The 17,063-nt window shown below is 36.3% G+C and overlaps 2 protein-coding genes across 3 annotated transcripts in view; one reads left to right on the forward strand and one right to left on the reverse strand.

Moving 5' to 3' along the window:
• Window positions 1–4,457: 4,457 nt before the first annotated feature.
• gpr37l1b (G protein-coupled receptor 37 like 1b) lies at window positions 4,458–7,189 on the reverse strand. Its single transcript, XM_083553709.1, has 2 exons — window positions 6,302–7,189; window positions 4,458–5,998 (listed from the first exon to the last, which is right to left on the reverse strand). Exons 1-2 carry the CDS (start codon window positions 6,983–6,985, stop codon window positions 5,165–5,167), a joined length of 1,518 nt encoding a protein of 505 aa, XP_083409835.1. The 5' UTR covers window positions 6,986–7,189; the 3' UTR covers window positions 4,458–5,164.
• A 3,760-nt stretch (window positions 7,190–10,949) lies between these two features.
• itpr3 (inositol 1,4,5-trisphosphate receptor, type 3) overlaps window positions 10,950–17,063 on the forward strand; it is a 29,215-nt gene continuing 23,101 nt past the window's right edge. For both annotated transcript variants that reach the window (XM_083553710.1, XM_083553711.1), the window contains exons 1-5: window positions 10,950–11,372; window positions 12,802–12,872; window positions 15,265–15,386; window positions 15,483–15,569; window positions 16,789–16,947. In XM_083553710.1, the coding sequence (XP_083409836.1) occupies window positions 11,281–11,372; window positions 12,802–12,872; window positions 15,265–15,386; window positions 15,483–15,569; window positions 16,789–16,947 (531 nt within the window). In that variant the 5' untranslated portion in view covers window positions 10,950–11,280. The remainder of the gene's footprint in view (window positions 11,373–12,801; window positions 12,873–15,264; window positions 15,387–15,482; window positions 15,570–16,788; window positions 16,948–17,063) is intronic.

Here is a 17,063-nt window from a genome sequence, read left to right on the forward strand (position 1 = left end):
GGTATTTGCTGAATTTGTGTTTGTGCAATTCTAAATGCTGTTGGCATAGTTGCATCTGTATTGCGATTGGTGTAGAAAAAGGACTGTTATTACCAGGTGTAAGGATTGTCTTTATTTTTGAATGTTAATGCTTTTAATCTTCCTGTGTGCTCTTATAGCTGTCTGAATTTTCCACAGCAAAATATGACAAATTTATTTTTTCCTTTCCTTGGATTTGTTGTGTTCTTTATATTTCCTTTATGTGAAAAGTGTTTGACTTGGCATTTTCTTTCTATCATTCAGTCTTTAAAACGTCCTTGTTGTGCAAAAAGAGGTTGAAGACAGAAGTAAAGTGTTGAACAATTTTTGTTGTTGTTGTTATTTATTGGGTCTAAACTTTCTTGTATTATTTTCAGTAACCAATTTATCCTGGTCAGGGTCAAAGTGGATTCAGAGACTCGGGAATACTGGGTGCAAAGCAGTAATAAACCATGAATGAGATGCCAATCAGCTGCAGGGCATCAAAAACACAAACATTCACACACATAGTCACATTTGAACAATTTAAATATACCCAATCGACCCACACAAGGAGATTTGTTGTTGAAAATCTGATTATAAAAGATGAGTGCAGCAGCTATAAGTATTTGGAAAGTAAATAATAGTTTTAATATTTCACTTCACTGCCAGTCTCATGAAAACGACGTAAACGTGGGTTGTTAAATGCTTTTGTTCCCCTACTGAATTACATGTTGCATTAAGTACTTGGTGTCGCTTGGGGGCGCTGTTGATGTTTAATAAATTAACAGCAATTTCACAAAGGTATAATTAATCAGTTTATTTGTAGAGGAAGCTTTAATATAGCATAGATATAGTGTACTTAGATTAGTTCATGCAAAAATATTATACATGTTAAATGGTGATGGCAAAGAGCAATTCAATAGTGCTGCAAAAAACAACTGCTACAGGGTGAATTAAGAAAAATAATACAGTGCAAGCATTGGAAGTGGCATCATTGCATGCATATATCAGATATCTACATAAATCTTTATTTAAACGTTTTTGAGAACCATTTATAAGTCCTCATGTGTATCAGCAAAAAGCATAAAAGTCTGCATCCACTGATCTTCTCACAGCACTCTCTCAATGGCTTGGCACAAAGATTGTGAGTGGGCTGGGTTTTTAGACCCTCAGAAAGGATAGAAATGGGGCCTCCTGTACTTTTCCCTGACCTCGCCTCACCAACCCTGGTTTCAGTCACCACCGGCCTTGAATACAAAAGTCTGACAACAAATGCAATGGAAAAAACACCTCCTCCTTCTGCTGGCATCACTGATCTGTGAATCAGAATGAAACTCACTTGAGTTTCCTGTCTTCTAAATACACTGTGGTCTAGGACTTCAGTTTTGTGCATGCCCAGGACCCTGATTTGTATGTTAACATACTTGTGAGGGGCCAAAGCTTGTTGCCATAGCATCAAGGTCCATCTCCCCCTTTCTCCCAACCTCCACTCTCTGAACTTGGTGAAACAAAACAAACATTGTGCTTTTAACAAGCCGAGTGCTGTATGTGAAATTGAAGGATATTCAGGTCATATTAGTGCTTGCTCATTGAGCCTAGTTTGAAGATGAGTCTGCGAAAAACACACATACAAACACTCACAATTCTTCCGGTCTGAATTAAAAAAATTTAAAGCTTGAAATTCAACTCGACAAAAGGTCATTTTACCCACTCAAGACTTCAATGAACTTTATCAATTATATTGTTTTTCAGGGTAAAAATAATTTCATGCAATGCAGAGAAGTAGAATCTTATTAGTTTTTATCAATCATCAGTTCACCATTTAACACCATTTACACCAGTGTTGGTTTTGGTTAACCGTACCATTTTTCAATTGTTCAATTTGTACAGATGCATTGGCCCCAATTTTTGAGTATGGATCATAATAAGACCTTAATATTTGCCAGACGAAGGATCTGATTGTCTTAACATATTTATTTTACACACACACATTAATGGGCACAGCCTCATATCAACATGCTATTTTGTTATAAAAAAAAAATGTGTAAAAAGACACTCACACACACACACACACACACACACACACACACACACACACACACACACACACACACACACACACACATATATATATATATTGATTAATATATATATATAAACCAGTGGTGACTGTGTCAAGAAAAAACTCCCTGAGGTGTTATTATTATATGAGGAAGAAATCTTGAGAGGAAGTACTAAAAGGGGAACCCATCTTCTTATGTGGCACCGATTGTCCCTTTATTGTAGGTTATTGTGGAGGCTCTCCTTCCATGCTATTTGAAGTGACAATTTAGTTTTACTCTAAAATATAAAACATATTAATGGCGTTAACCGTGTTTTTGTTTACTGCTTAATTTCACCGCTTAATTTCACATGTTCTTTCATAGTTTAAATGTCTTCAGTATTGATGTACAATGTTAAAAATAATAAACATAAGGAAAAGACACTAACAGAGAAGGTGTCAGTTTTTAAAGTTGACAGCAATATTGATGAGGCCAAAGTGTGATGTCGATTTTTAAAATGACAAGTATTATGACGTGTACCTGGTATGCACTGGTTAGTAACTACTTAAAGTGGTGCAAGGAAGGACTAGGTGACTAGCTAAGTGTGTGTGCGTGTGCGTGTGTGCGTGTGCGTGTGTGTGTGTGTGTGTGTATGCGTGTGTTTGTGAGGAGGAGGACACACAAGATGACAGAACACAAGTGACTGGCTTGATTTTTGCCATCACAATGTTTCCCAGAGGGAAAACTATTGATTCTTTTTAATAGTGTAGTTTACTGGATAATCCTGAAAAACCTACATGATTATTGGGAGAACATGTGAAACTCTGAGCACAAGATTGAACAATAGAGCATGAGGTGGCAACACTACCCGCTGAACCATCTTTCAAAGCACTTTTGGTAATTAGGTAACCTCATATGCTGTATTTAATACGTTTGGCATCTCTGTTGTGTGGAAAATATAGAATGTACTTTTATTAGCACAGTTTTTTCTCAGAAATTTCTTTCATGGTTTAGGTTTTCTAATAGGATTCTAATTATACTTTTTCCAAACTCATTTGTTGCATGATTTTTACATTATTTTGTGTGATTGTTGTGTGATTGTTGTGTGATTTCCTAGTTTGTACTATATTATTATTTAAAAAAATGTACTGAAGGATTTCAGCTGGAATTTATTTGGAAGAAAGACACTCTTTGTAGGATTCAATGTACCAGTAAATATTTAACCATGTTTTGGACATATATTGTATATAATTATACTCTTTTCTAAAGAAAATATATAGAAATAAATAAAGAAATTAATAGAAATAAAGAAATCCTAATATGCACACGTGTTTAAATGGTTTTCTAGACGACTTACTTTTGTCTTTTGTTGTATGCTTTACGTTTTTTTGTCTTCTACATTTTTTTATTTTATAATCTTTATAATATCTAGATTCAAACTTCTTTAAGTATAGCTGTGTCAAAGGTTTGACTAATACTACAATTATATCATAATTTGTATTATTTGTTTTATTACATATTCAGGTCATTAGAAATGGTGAGAGAGGATTTCTGATTGTGCTCTAGTTTCATTATAGGGAACAGAGTTTAGTCTGTTCCCTCTCAGTCATTAGTGCCAAAAGAGCTCCATCCGCAAAGCTCCAACTTTCTAATGAGGCTACTCATTCCCTTATTTTTTTTTCGTCTTTCCAGTTCCTGACAGCTGCTGAATGCAGGCCAGGGCTAGGAATCTAAAGAGGTCAACCTGTACAAAACCTCTTTACAGGAACAGACATGTCTCTCTCTGTAACAAATAGTTCTCTTTACTGGAGAATTAGGCCATTTTTATTCTTTAACACATACATAATCTGTTACTAGACTGGTTTGTAGTGAGATAGTCTATAAAACTAATTGTTCAATGTAATTTGCACACTTAATTTAATAGTCAAACATTAAAGCATACAAACATCATGCTATTAACAGACAAGCTCTGCTTCCTGTGACAACCAAGAAAGGTGGGAAAACCCAAGTGTTTTGTGTTCAGTATTGGCCAGTCTGAAACTTGTGAATTTTTGGTGGTCTCTTGGCAACTCAGCTGTAGTCTGGACATTGATATTCAGTGGAAGCCTCCATCTTCTTTTCAGAACAATGAGAACCTTATGGAAAAGAAGAAACCAACCAAGCCTGTGCAGACAAAGCTTGTTGCTTTAACAGACATACAAAGATTCAGAACAAACTCTTGCTAGTTATACATTCTGCTGCAAATTTGTTTAAGGCTCTGATTACATTTCATACCCTTAATAAAACCCTAACAGCTCACTAATGGGCACTGGATCTATGTTATTGTTAATTCAATCATTTTATCCAGTTGATCAAGCACTTTCAATTCCTAATTGAAGTTTCAGTTAAAAAATAATTTCAAAATGATTCCACCTGTTTTTGGATTTTTGAGTTTATTTACAACCTAATAAAGCAATTCAGTGCATGTACAATATTTTAAAATAATTATTTATGTACACTAGTCAAGCTGGTACATTAAAAAACTATGGCATTGATCATTTACCAATGTTATTTGTTACATAAACAACACATGTTTCAATAAATGAATATCTTGAAAAAAATTAATTGACCTTTTCATTGCTGATGAGGTATCTAGCAAATACTGACAATCATCACTAAATATAAACCTACTAATAAAAGTCACAATTTTATATAAAACTGACAAAAACAGGGTGTCAAGCTAAATGGGCTAACAGTCTATAAAAGCTTGACGTGATCCCCTGTTGACATAAAGTGTTAATGATTTAAAGTACAAAACCCAGCTCTTTAGGGAATATTACGATGTCATGACATTTTATGACAAAATGATGCAGTATGTTTTGATTAGTCAAACTAAGTGGGTTCAACTGTGCATATGCTGATCATTTAAACATGGTGAATACTTCCTTCTTTTAAAAGGCACTTCAGAGCTTTAAAGGGACAAAGGGATTGCTAGCCCATCTAAGATCTCAGTGAATGTTCCCATCAGACAGTGAGCCTGGGAAAAAATAATGGCGACTAATAAGAGATGTGATGAAAGTGGATGTGAGAAATAATTCAAAGATGTCTTGTGACCAAAACACTTCAAAGCAAGGTCTGCTGACTCAGCTGCCAATAGACAAAATGGTTGTGCTGTCCTTGGCTTTGTCAAAGAAAATAGATGTGGACATCTCAAGCTTGCTCTCTGCAATGTTTTGAGAGGAAGAGGAGGTGCTGGGTTGGCATTCCTCACAGCAGCAGCAGCAGCAGTCCATAAACGCCTGGCCAAGAGTCTTGCACAGACACAGCAAAAGCACCGGTGTCACAGATGACTTAAAGAATAGGAAAAACTGATTTATAAACGTGAGGAGAGCCAAAACATCCTTGGATGGCTGTATAGAAGCGTATGTCAGTGTAAGGTTGCATATGTTCTCAGGCAGTGCACACACCCCGTAAACCAGGGCCAATGCCATGACGGTGCAGTTTAGTTGCCGCTCAACCTGCTGGGCATGTTGAAATTTCTGCTTTGTGGATGGAGAGCGATCTTCAGCCCGTTTGCCAGAGCTTCCACTATCGCTGGAGACATGGCAGGTGGCCAGCTGACAGAGCAAGGTGAAGACTACAGGCAGGCAGAAGTAACAGCCAAAGTACCACCAGATGCGAGTGTCATGATAGTTGATGACTAAAGAGTAAATAGATTCGGGGAGGTTTAGATATGGGCTTATGACACAGACATCAACCTGGACACCCAGGGAAGGGGATTTGACTTGTTGCAGCTGCCATATGAGCAGCTCTGGGGCGGCCAAGACCATGGAACCAACCCACACCACCGACAATTTTGCAAGGACGGATTGGCAGCGCTCCACTCGCCGGGCCTTCGGAAGGGAACTAGTGGCTGCATGAAAACGGTCAATACCAAGTGCACACAGACTGAAGGATGTCACGCCTAGAGACGCCACCTGCACATGTACATAAAGAGGTTAACAGTTGTTAATTTCCTACCTTCAGTAATGTATTCTTTCAGGTTCCGTTTTTAATAAATAAAATAGTGATGACAAAGTAAATTAAGCACAAATCCATCATGACAGACCAATAATTTGTCATTTCTATATTTCTTTATGTGCATGTTTCTCTCAAAATACAGAAAGAGATGTTTTAGACATGTTACCTACTATTAAATATATTAATTTCATTTACTACAATTTGTAAATTATTTTAGAAATTAAACTTTTCAATAATCCTAATCTGGGACTCAGACCCACCTCCATGTATGGTACAACCCTGCAAGAAAAATCCCCCAAGAGTCGCTTGTGGGTGAGTTCATTAAACACCACCACAGGCAGGCAGAAACACAAGACTAGGAAGTCCCAAAAAGCCAGGCTGGCCAGGATGTAGTTCCATGCACTCCTCATAAAATAGTTATGCCAAACAATGCACATGACTGCCAGATTACCCACAATTCCTACAGAAAACACTACAAGAGCCAGAAACAAAATCCCATATGCACTGTAGGAGCTGTTTGTAACTGGGAACAGAGGATTGTAGATCCTTGTAATGACTTGTTCTGAAACATTATTTTTAGTGAGGATTCCACCGGCGCTGTCCTCTTTGTGTACACTAGATGTGAAACCCAGATTTGGCAGGTCTGACTGAGGCGTTGGAGTCAGGTTAGTTCCGGAAAACTCATCAGTTAGTGTGTTCACATATCCTATATCTGCATCCTCCATTAATTCTGCTTTCGGTATCGTCAAATGGTATTCATCTTGTCCAAAGTCAATACCTTCAGCATTTTCAAAGATCTTTTTTTGTTCTAAATGTCCTTGATCTTCTTGCTGCTTCCATGGAGATGTTTCACTTTTCCCCTTGTTTTTGGATCCGGAAGCACAGGCACTCAAATACATGACTAGGGTCAGTACATAAATCACTCTCAAACTTCCCTTCTCCATCTTCAAAAAAGTATGTAACTACTTTCCAAACTGGACGACGGAAGTTCAAATTAAAGCTGTACAGTTTGAAATCAAGGGCAAAATGTAGACCCAATGTAACCAAAGCCTGAGATCCCTCATGCCAGAGACTATGTGGGCTCTGCAGTGTTGCCTGCCAGAATTCAGTAATCTTTGCACATCCATGGAAGGCTGGCCTTTTTCATTACTATTTGGTAGAGGAACGCCTCCAGGCCTCCTTTCTGCTGCAACGAATCAGTAAAATAGGGCCCCCTGCTGGTTGAAAAAAAAAAACATTTGCACACAAAATTATTAGTGAGACCGAATAGACGTTCTCCATTGTAGTTACTATGATTTATCAGAAGAGGGCAGTGTCTCCGTCCTAATAAATGAGAGAATTTACGTAAAGACGTAATTAATTAATCATAGGTTATGGATTAACTAATTCTAGATTCATTCCTAATAAATTAATAGATTGACTCAACAGTTTGTACCACAAAGGTTTTATCAATAAGTAAAAGAATCTGCATTACATTTTCACGACAATAAACTGTTCTTTTAAAGGGATTTTTTCCTTCTTGACATTCCTAAATGTAGTATTTCAGGTATGTAATACTATACGCATATATGTCAAATGATCAGAAGAATATTTCAAAAGCAAAATATGTAAAGCGCACCAATTATCCACAGTGGTGTTTGACAATAAGGCAAACTAAATATCAAATGCCTAATGCACATAGGTTTATGTAAACCTCTTGCTGTGATAGTGTATTTGCCAAGACAGTGTCTGCCAACATAACCTGCTTTTTTTATATTTTTAGCATGTGTAATTTAATGATATAAAAAATAGACCTTAATTCCAGTCTGTGAGAGGGAGATAATACTTTGGGTTTTGTTTTTCAGTAACTACACACACACACACACACACACACACACACACACACACACACACACACACACACACACACACACACACACACACACACACATTTTCAACCATTACAGTTTCTAAAAGTACAGTCTAACCAGGATGCACACTTTTAGCAAGTGACTGACTGTATGATTGGTCAAATACTTTTTAGAAGCATTACAGTACTCATTAGGCTTGTTTCTAGTTGTGTTTTATAACTTATAACTGGGTATAATAAGTAATTGTTTAAACCATATATATGATTAACAAAGTATTGCTTAACTCATGACTCCAACCAAGACAATCTGCCAAGAATACTGTTTAGTAAGAGGGCTGGGTCCCTCTTTGACATCTCGCTGTGTCAATAAGCATACTTCACTGTGTGTAAAGGCAAATGCTGTAGGATCTTTAGATCCTGCAAACACACACACACACACACACACACACACACACACACACACACACACACACACACACAGGTAATTAGGGTTATGTTTCCTGATAACATCTAAATACGTGTGAAAAAAAAGCCTTGTTCTAACTAACTGCTCTTAGAGTTTCTTCTTTCAATCTTTCTTTCCTAGTCATAAACATCTCCGCTCTTTATCTCGGCTTAGTCTACAAATATATCACAGTTACATTCAATGAACACCATATAAAAAGTTGTAGGCAGAAACATAAATCAAAAGGTGCAGTAATCTCAGACATCTATCTAAGTGCCAATGGATATATGAATGTCAGAGCAAAGTCTAAAACAGGCATTTCCTGTGGATTGGTGGCAGAGTACCTGTGAAAAAGCTTCAACAGAACATAATTCAATACAAGCTACAGGGAATTATAACATGATATTTACATGCCATTAACACATTCTGAAAATGAATCTTGCAATAATCCAAAGAGAACATTCAAGGTAAATGATGGTTGAGGAAGAGCATATCTCTGGTACAGTGTTATTTCAACCCTGTAAAGAGTTCCTGATTAGCAGGAAATTATCTGCAGTTGTCAGTAGTCAGTAGTGAGATGCTGGGGAATGGAATTTGTTACAGAAATACAGTGGATCCTAAATGCCACTCTTGGCATGCCAATATGAAGTTAGATAATCAGGGTGTAATTGATGGAACTCCTCACCTAGAATATTCTCTTAATGGCAAGGAGTTTCTGGTTATCCAAATAAATTTTTTTGTCATTAGCAGTCAGTTTAGAGAAATGATTGATTGGGTATAATTGATTGCTTGGTCAGGATTTCTTTATTCTGCTCATTTATCACTAATGTATTAATCCACACTGTACAGAAACATCAAGATATAATCAGTGAAATCCACTACATACGTTTAAAGCATATTTCACTGACGACTTAGTGGCGGTTTCGATGTAAAATGTGGCGTAAGATAATATTTGTAGCTCCCAGTGACTGTAAAATAGACAGTTGTTTCCTTACTGTACAGACTCCCAGTGGTCTAGCACTAAAATTCTAAATTTCAGGTTTTTTATATCTCAACAGATGAGCTCTTGGACCTTCTCACTAAAAATACAATGATTAAAACTAATGCATTGCATCCACTATGGGTTGTCAGGGTGCTAGTCAGAAAAATGTTGTTGGGGCATGTTGGGACAATTACTTTCAAATTCTATTACATAACCGAACTAATTTAACAAAGAAACAAAGACAGATTTCCTTTTTAAGCATCCTGTTTGGTGCAACATTACAGTAAATGCTTCTCTTTTATAAAGTGAAGCAAAGAGAATGTGTAAAAGTACAATGTTCGAGATAAAAAAAAACAGCAAAAGCAGGAAGTATACTAAAAAATTAAAGCACTTATTAATTTGTTTGTTTCATTTGTCATTCTATTGTAACCCACAAAACATAGACCTTGCTTTTAAATCACTACACTCCTAGGATTGCTGACTTGTTTTGACTATGAATTTGCTTGCCAACTAATTTGAATATATTGAAACTCAGGTGGGTTTTAGGGCAGGCCTCTCACACAGGTGTCTTTTTGCATGTCAACCTAATTTTTCTTAACTATATGAAACATTTTATGATTGTTATGATTCCTTTTTCAGTATGTTAACATACTGTTCCTGTATAATCATCTACTTAATACTGAAAAAAAAGAACATGTGATTTTCAAAAATCCCACATACAGATGCAAGTGGAAATATATTAGCTCACACCAAATGCGCATTAAATGTAGAGGTTCTGGGTGACCTTTTTTTCAAGCAGATACTGTACAGTATACAGCGGTCTGAGCCTGTGCCACCACCCACTAAGATGTGAACCAAAGGGAGCTTTTTTGTGAATAACCACAATGTAAGTTGAGCCAGCTTGCACAGCACCCTTGCACTTTTCTGCGTGTGCTTGTGCACAATGCATTCGATGTAACTATAAAGGACATTTTAAGGTCAGGGGGAAATGTCTCCATGCTGACCTTATCCAGAATGAGTGGTTCTATAGTTTTACTTTCCATTGTATTGTATTTGAAAGTCCTGTGAGTTCAACAGGAAGTCTTGAATAATAGCGCATGCAAGGCGTTGTGTTTCTTTTGAGCGTCTGTGACCTTCTAACACACTCAGATGAAGTGGACCAAATGAATGTTTGAAGAAATGGCGTTCAAACGGTGCATATCAGCCCCCAGAACTGGGTTTATGGTTTATGAATATGGTTTATGAACCACCATTTTCAGCCTGTGGGGTGTGTGTGTTATTTAAATTTAAATTAATCTAACTTTCTAGTGCACTTTGATGTGTACTATTAAAAGCGTTGATTTGAATGTTGATCTACATCCCAAACCACATTTACTTTTTTGATGTTGTTTTTAGACCCGTAAAATCATGTCTGGTTGTTTTAGGATGGTGGACTACTGCGTCCATAATCTGAGGTGAGCTGTGAGATCAGGGCATTGCATTACAACCTGATTATTATGCACGACATAGATATGCACGTTTTTTCCCCTGCACGCGTGTAGTTTGCGAGAGCACTGCGGTCACATCCATTTTCTTGCCCCCAGAATCATCACCCCCACCCCCGCCCCACCATGTGTGCACTTAGCGTGTTTTGACTTGCACTTGCTTCCTGGTTGAGCTCCTGAAGGCGGAGTACTGCATCGCTGACTTTCTCCGAGCTCTTTCCGATTCTCCACGCAGAACTTTTTTTTTTTATCGTGGCGTGAACTCAGGCAGGTTTCTCTCGCGATTTGCTTGTACAGTACTACAGTTTGTCAGATAAACATTTTGAGAATGGATTTACACATATGTCCGGGGCAAATCGGAGATCTACTGTATCAGGAAGAGTGTTAAGCTCCAAGGAGTGTGTCGATCGATTCAAGAAATTACTGCAGCCCCGGCACAATTTTAGTGTATAATTACATTTATTTTTGTAACCAACACAATGTCGGATTCTATGTCAAGTTTTTTGCACATAGGGGACATCGTGTCTCTCTATGCAGAAGGTACCGTTAATGGCTTTATAAGCACCCTGGGGTAAGTGACTTCTACTTTTCTTACCTTGTTTCATTCAGTAGTTTATTTTGAATGAGCTGTACTGTAGTTGACTGTGGGTTAAAACCAGGTCCTTCATCACCTGGGTTTCATATACTATTGCTGATCAGATATGAGCTCAGGTGTTCTATGAGTTACCTGTTGTGGGGAAATGCCTTTCTTGAATCAGATCATCTTGAATTTCGAATCAGCCAGTGTCCCTATGTTCTTGAAAAAGGTTTCTCACTGACTCTGTGGGCAGATAAGGCTTGTATTTTAGTTTTACAATTGCTGACAAAGAAAGCCACTGTTGTGGGAGTTTGTTAAGGGTACCTCTTTTAATAGAACCCTTTACTAGGCTGAATTCAGGCAAAACTCCTTGATTTGGATCAGTACTATCTGTGGCCAGTTGGGTCTGTCGCTGGTGTAGAAAACTATTCTACACTACAGATTTCCTGGAAACCTTCTGAATTGCAATAGGGTAAACCAAGTGTTCTTAAATTGGATAAACCAAAGAGTTAGTTGACATCTGATGGGACAGTGCAGCCTGCTGCTTGTGATTAGTTTTTTTTTTTTTTTTTTTAATTAGTCCTGTATCAGTGGACAGATGTGCCTGATATTGTTGTTTTAAAAAAATTGCAGAAAAAGTTGATTTCAGCAACAGTCCTGCCTGAAATAGCTCTCCTATATTCACTTTTATAAAATTGTGCAAAAATCTAATTAGCATTACCCCTAGAGTCTCCTTGTGAGGGTACTAATGAGTATTCCCTGTACAAATCTACAATAGAGGGCTTTCTTTATTTTTTTTTATGTTTCAAGGGCTTGTGCACAGCTATTGTCCAGTAGCAACCTAAGAAGTTTATTTGTACATTAACCCATTATTAGTTAATTTAATACAGTTGAACATTGCTTTGACGTGAATAGCAACACAGGCATGTCATAATAACACTGAATTAATTTGCTATTCAAATATTGTTAAAACTCAAAAAAAGTGAATTGAGGACTCAAAAGCATATAGTTGGCTACATTCTAGTATACATTTCAGACTTCTTGGTTATCCTGTGCTCAAGGGGAAATGCCTTTGTTGAAAGAAGACAAGTTGAAAGAAAATTGAACTTATAGTCAGCCATTAATGCTATAAAAGTTTAGTGTATTCTGTGACATTCAATGTTGTCATTACCCTGTGTAGATTTTAAGTCATTCCTTTTTTTTATTTGAGGGTTACAAAAAGTACACTGCACATTCATTGTTTAGTGTTGAAAACTTTCACAAGTACATTTAGCACTTTTGTGTATATATGAATGATGTATTAAAACCACAACAGGCCCAAAGAGAAATGTGCTAGAAAATAAAAAACAGTGATCTCTATTCTCCCCATGCAATTTAAATAGATAAATTGCAGTCAGGTGATGTTTGCATTTTGCATGCACAGGTTGGTAGATGACCGCTGTGTTGTGGAACCAGCAGGTGGAGACCTGGATAATCCTCCCAAGAAGTTTAGAGGTATTTTAGGATGTTTTATTTCACTGTTACTTATTAATCTTTTTTTCTCTCAATATTTTACAACTGTGTAAATCCAAGTGCAAAAAAAATTGTCTAATCTAAATATCTAAATATAATGTGCTGTTCTCAGGCAGCTTGCATTTCCTTTACTGCTAGTTGGTTGGTGCTAAATGGGTAAGCAATGCAGTGGTAGAAAACCAAAGAGTTAACCTCTCACCACTGTTCTACTAGGTATTTCTTCAGTATGTACAAAACCACTGCAACGTGTACACTTTAGCCGGTCAGAGAGTAAAAAAAAACCCACAGCAGTAAACAATTTGTCTTAAACCACTGAATGCCCACATCTGTTCATATTAATGACTCTTTTTTATTGCAGGTTAGTTTACAACCTTATGCATTTATTTTACTTATAGGAATTCTTTATAAATATCCTAGCATTGTCTATTTAGTATTATACATGCACTTACCAAGACAAATTCTTTGTGTATGTAATACAGTATAGGTAAATAACACTTCTTTCTAAGCTATTATAAAGCTACTTCATTGTTTCTACTAAGAACAGCAGGCGAAAGCAGATTAAATGACCTCAAACCACTTTTGAATGAATGAACCTTTTTAATTTACTTTTTCAAATAAGTGAATAATTTAAGATTAGATTACTTCACAGATAAATAGAGTGACTAGGAGCACCACTCAAGTCAAATATATATATATAAATAAATAAAAATCAATATTTTTGAATGACACATCCACAATATCTACATCTTCCATCATTTCAAAAGTTCAATTGAACAGTATTTGTTTAAAGTAGTACCATAGTAAATAGGTCACTGTGATTCTATTTTTAAAACCATGCAGATGTTTTCATATTAACATCACTAAGATATTAATACCAATGCCATCATTTAACAGAAATATGACATGAATAACACTGATAACATCATTAAAAATGTCACCTGTTAAGGGGTGGGATATATTATGCAATCAACAGGAAGTCAACAGACAGTTCTCAAAGTTGTGTGCATTTACAAAATAGAAGGTCTTGTGGGGTGTTCCCAGTATGCAGTTGGTTTTGTTTATTAAAAGTGGTTCAAGAACAACCATTGAAATAGTGGTAGGGTCATGGGTGTCCAAGGCTCATTTAGTGGGGCGCATAGGATAATCAGTCTGCTCTGATCTCACAGAAAAGCTACAGTAGCACAAAATGCTGAAAATGTTAATGCTGACTATGATAGAAAGGTGTCAGAACACCCAGTGCATTACATCTTGCTCTGTATGGGCTGCTTATCCACAGACCAGTCAGAGTACCCATGCTGAAAACTGTCCAATACTGAAAGAGCCTAAAATGCACATTAGCTGCAAGCTGCCAGACCTTTAGGTGTCTTGTGTAATCCATGACTCTTTTTTGGAGACTTTTACAATATTAAACAGGGGGTTTACCTGTAATGGCTGATTGGTGTATGTTATATTGATGATCTGGCAGATTATCCTCTAGTATTGATGAGCTTCAGGAATTATCTAAAATATACTTGTATAGCGTATTTTTCGGACTATAAGCCGCTACTTTTTTCCCACATTTTGAACCCCGTGGCTTAAACAATGAAGCGGCTAATTTATGAATTTTTTCTGTATTTTTCACGGTTTCACAAACTTTAAGCCAAATAACTGAGCCCCATAACATTAGACCAATGACATTTCCGAACGGAAACGAAAAAACGCACCTCACCTGTGTTCTGAGCTGCACGGCTTCGGGAGAAAAACTTCCATCGGGTGATTTTAAAACGCACAACAATGCCAAAAGATAAACTCCCGAGAGAAATAGTTGTGAAATGAAGGAGAAAGACAGTGAACAATGACTTTCTTGGTCGGCTACTGTTTAGATACAAGCCGTTGTAACACGTTGAGTCTGGGTGAAGGGAGAGCTCGCTTCTGGCATGCTATTCCCAAAATACCGCTATGCTCCTAAAGGAAGCGCAACATATTTTACCCGTTACAACGTGTGTAAGTGTCTTTTGTTAAAGCCTGTGTAAAGTACATTAGTGTAGACACTTATAGACAGGTGCGGCTTATTTATGTTAAAAATAAAAATACTTGTAAAATTCAGTGGGTGCGCTTTATAGTCCGGAAATTACGGTAGTTTTTTTTGGACAGAGGTTTTTCATTCATGACTCCTCTGTAATTTTATTATATTTCTAGATTGAATTTGATATTTATATTAATAATCATAAACTAGGCCACCAGCCCTGCACTTATACCACCTATTAATTTTTTCCTCTAACTTAATTGTTTGTATAAAATAAGTTGAAATATATATATAATTCTTGCAGTAAACTTTGCCATCCAAACTACTCATTAAAATAAACAACTAAACGTAACACTTCCTTTTTGACAGACTGCTTGTTCAAGGTTTATCCAATGAACCGCTATTCTGCCCAGAAACAATACTGGAAAGCAAAGCAGGCAAAACATGAGAAAGACAAGATAGCAGACCTTGTACTACTTCAAAAACTTCAGGTAAACTGAAGATGTACATTATTATTATTATTATTATTATTATATTAGCTCTGCATGATATTATTTAAATGTCCAATATATTTTTTCTTTTTTCAGCATGCATCCAATCTGGAACAGAAGCAGAATGAAGCAGAGAATAAAAAAGTCCATGGCGATGTAGTTAAATATGGCAATGTTATTCAGGTAGGGGCCACTGTGTGAGTTCGTAAAACTGTGATAAGAAACAACAAGGTTACACATTAATATAAATATGATGTTAATATGCTTTTTCATAGCTACACACATTATTTCATGTTTTCTCACTGGGTGTTTGTGGTTCCAGTTAACTAGTTTCCAGCATGTTGGTTACTGTATTGTAAACTTTTTTAGAAAAAAGACTATTTGAGAAAGCCACACCCTTAAATAAACCCATTATAGCACTATTCGTTGGCATGACACGCACAATTTATTTCACTTAAAAATTATGTTGTCGGGTTTTGACTTTGTAGATAAACTATTAAAATTTCAAAGTGCTTTCAAGACTTAGGTGGGAAGAAGGTCATGCAAATGTCAGGACTTGTTAATGGGATTGAATAAATGAGATAAAATTTTCTACCACATTGTGAAACACACAACCAAAGTCTTTAAACTTTGGAAAGCAATAAAATAGTGAGACATTTCCTTAGTGTTAGAAAGACAGTTACTGATATGAGCAGAAATGCTTACAGTATAGGAAACAGGGCTTTTCCCTGATATAACACAGTGTCTTAAAATAAAAATAAAATGTTGCCACTGGGGCTGTTGCAAACAAAATTAGCTTTAACTGGAGGATGTATAGACATTGGTTTTGGAAAAGGCACTTAAGATGTTTGGTTAACATTAGTAGCAGTAGTTATATATATATATATATATATATATATATATATATATATATATATATATATATATATATATATATATATATATATATATATATATATACAGTGAGGAAAATAAGTATTTGAACACCCTGCTATTTTGCAAGTTCTCCCACTTAGAAATCATGGAGGGGTCTGAAATTGTCATCGTAGGTGCATGTCCACTGTGAGAGACATAATCTAAAAAAAAAAAATCCAGAAATCACAATATATGATTTTTAAACTATTTATTTGTATTATTTGTATATATATATATTATAATAAAAAGCTACAACAATTGTCTGTTGACTGTAATTGTCTAACAGCAGTGACAGGACTATTGAAGATCAAATAAAGGTTTTATTTTTTATTTATTTATTTATTTTTTTTATAAATGAACTCCCACCACATCATAAGTCTGCTCTTCTAGATTTTATTTTCCTGATAGCAATAAACTATGACTTAGATATGAACAAGTTTCTGCTCAATGCTTTTGAGCTTCTGTCATTTTCTGTGTTTTCTAATAGCTATTGCATATGAAGAGCAATAAATATCTAACAGTTAATAAGCGACTGCCAGCTCTGTTGGAGAAAAACGCCATGCGAGTCACTCTGGATGGTACGGGTAACGAAGGATCCTGGCTATTCATCCAACCTTTCTGGAAACTCAGAGCCAATGGAGACAATGTAATTTACTTAAGAATAATACACACTCTTTTTCTCACACACACACACACACACACACACACACACACACACACACACACACACACACACACACACACACACACACACACACACAC

The sequence above is a fragment of the Silurus aristotelis genome, assembly GCF_946808225.1.
Source record: "Silurus aristotelis genome assembly, chromosome: 11".
NCBI classification, from domain to species: domain Eukaryota; kingdom Metazoa; phylum Chordata; class Actinopteri; order Siluriformes; family Siluridae; genus Silurus; species Silurus aristotelis.

What these genes read in the sequence shown, in the direction of transcription:
- gpr37l1b (XM_083553709.1), bottom strand. Translation starts at nt 6,985, where the DNA reads ATGGAGAAGGGAAGTTTGAGAGTGATTTATGTACTGACCCTAGTCATG. An exon ending in GGGTTGTACCATACATGGAG is followed by an intron (nt 5,999 to 6,301) that starts GTGGGTCTGAGT and finishes GTACATGTGCAG; the next exon opens with GTGGCGTCTCTAGGCGTGAC.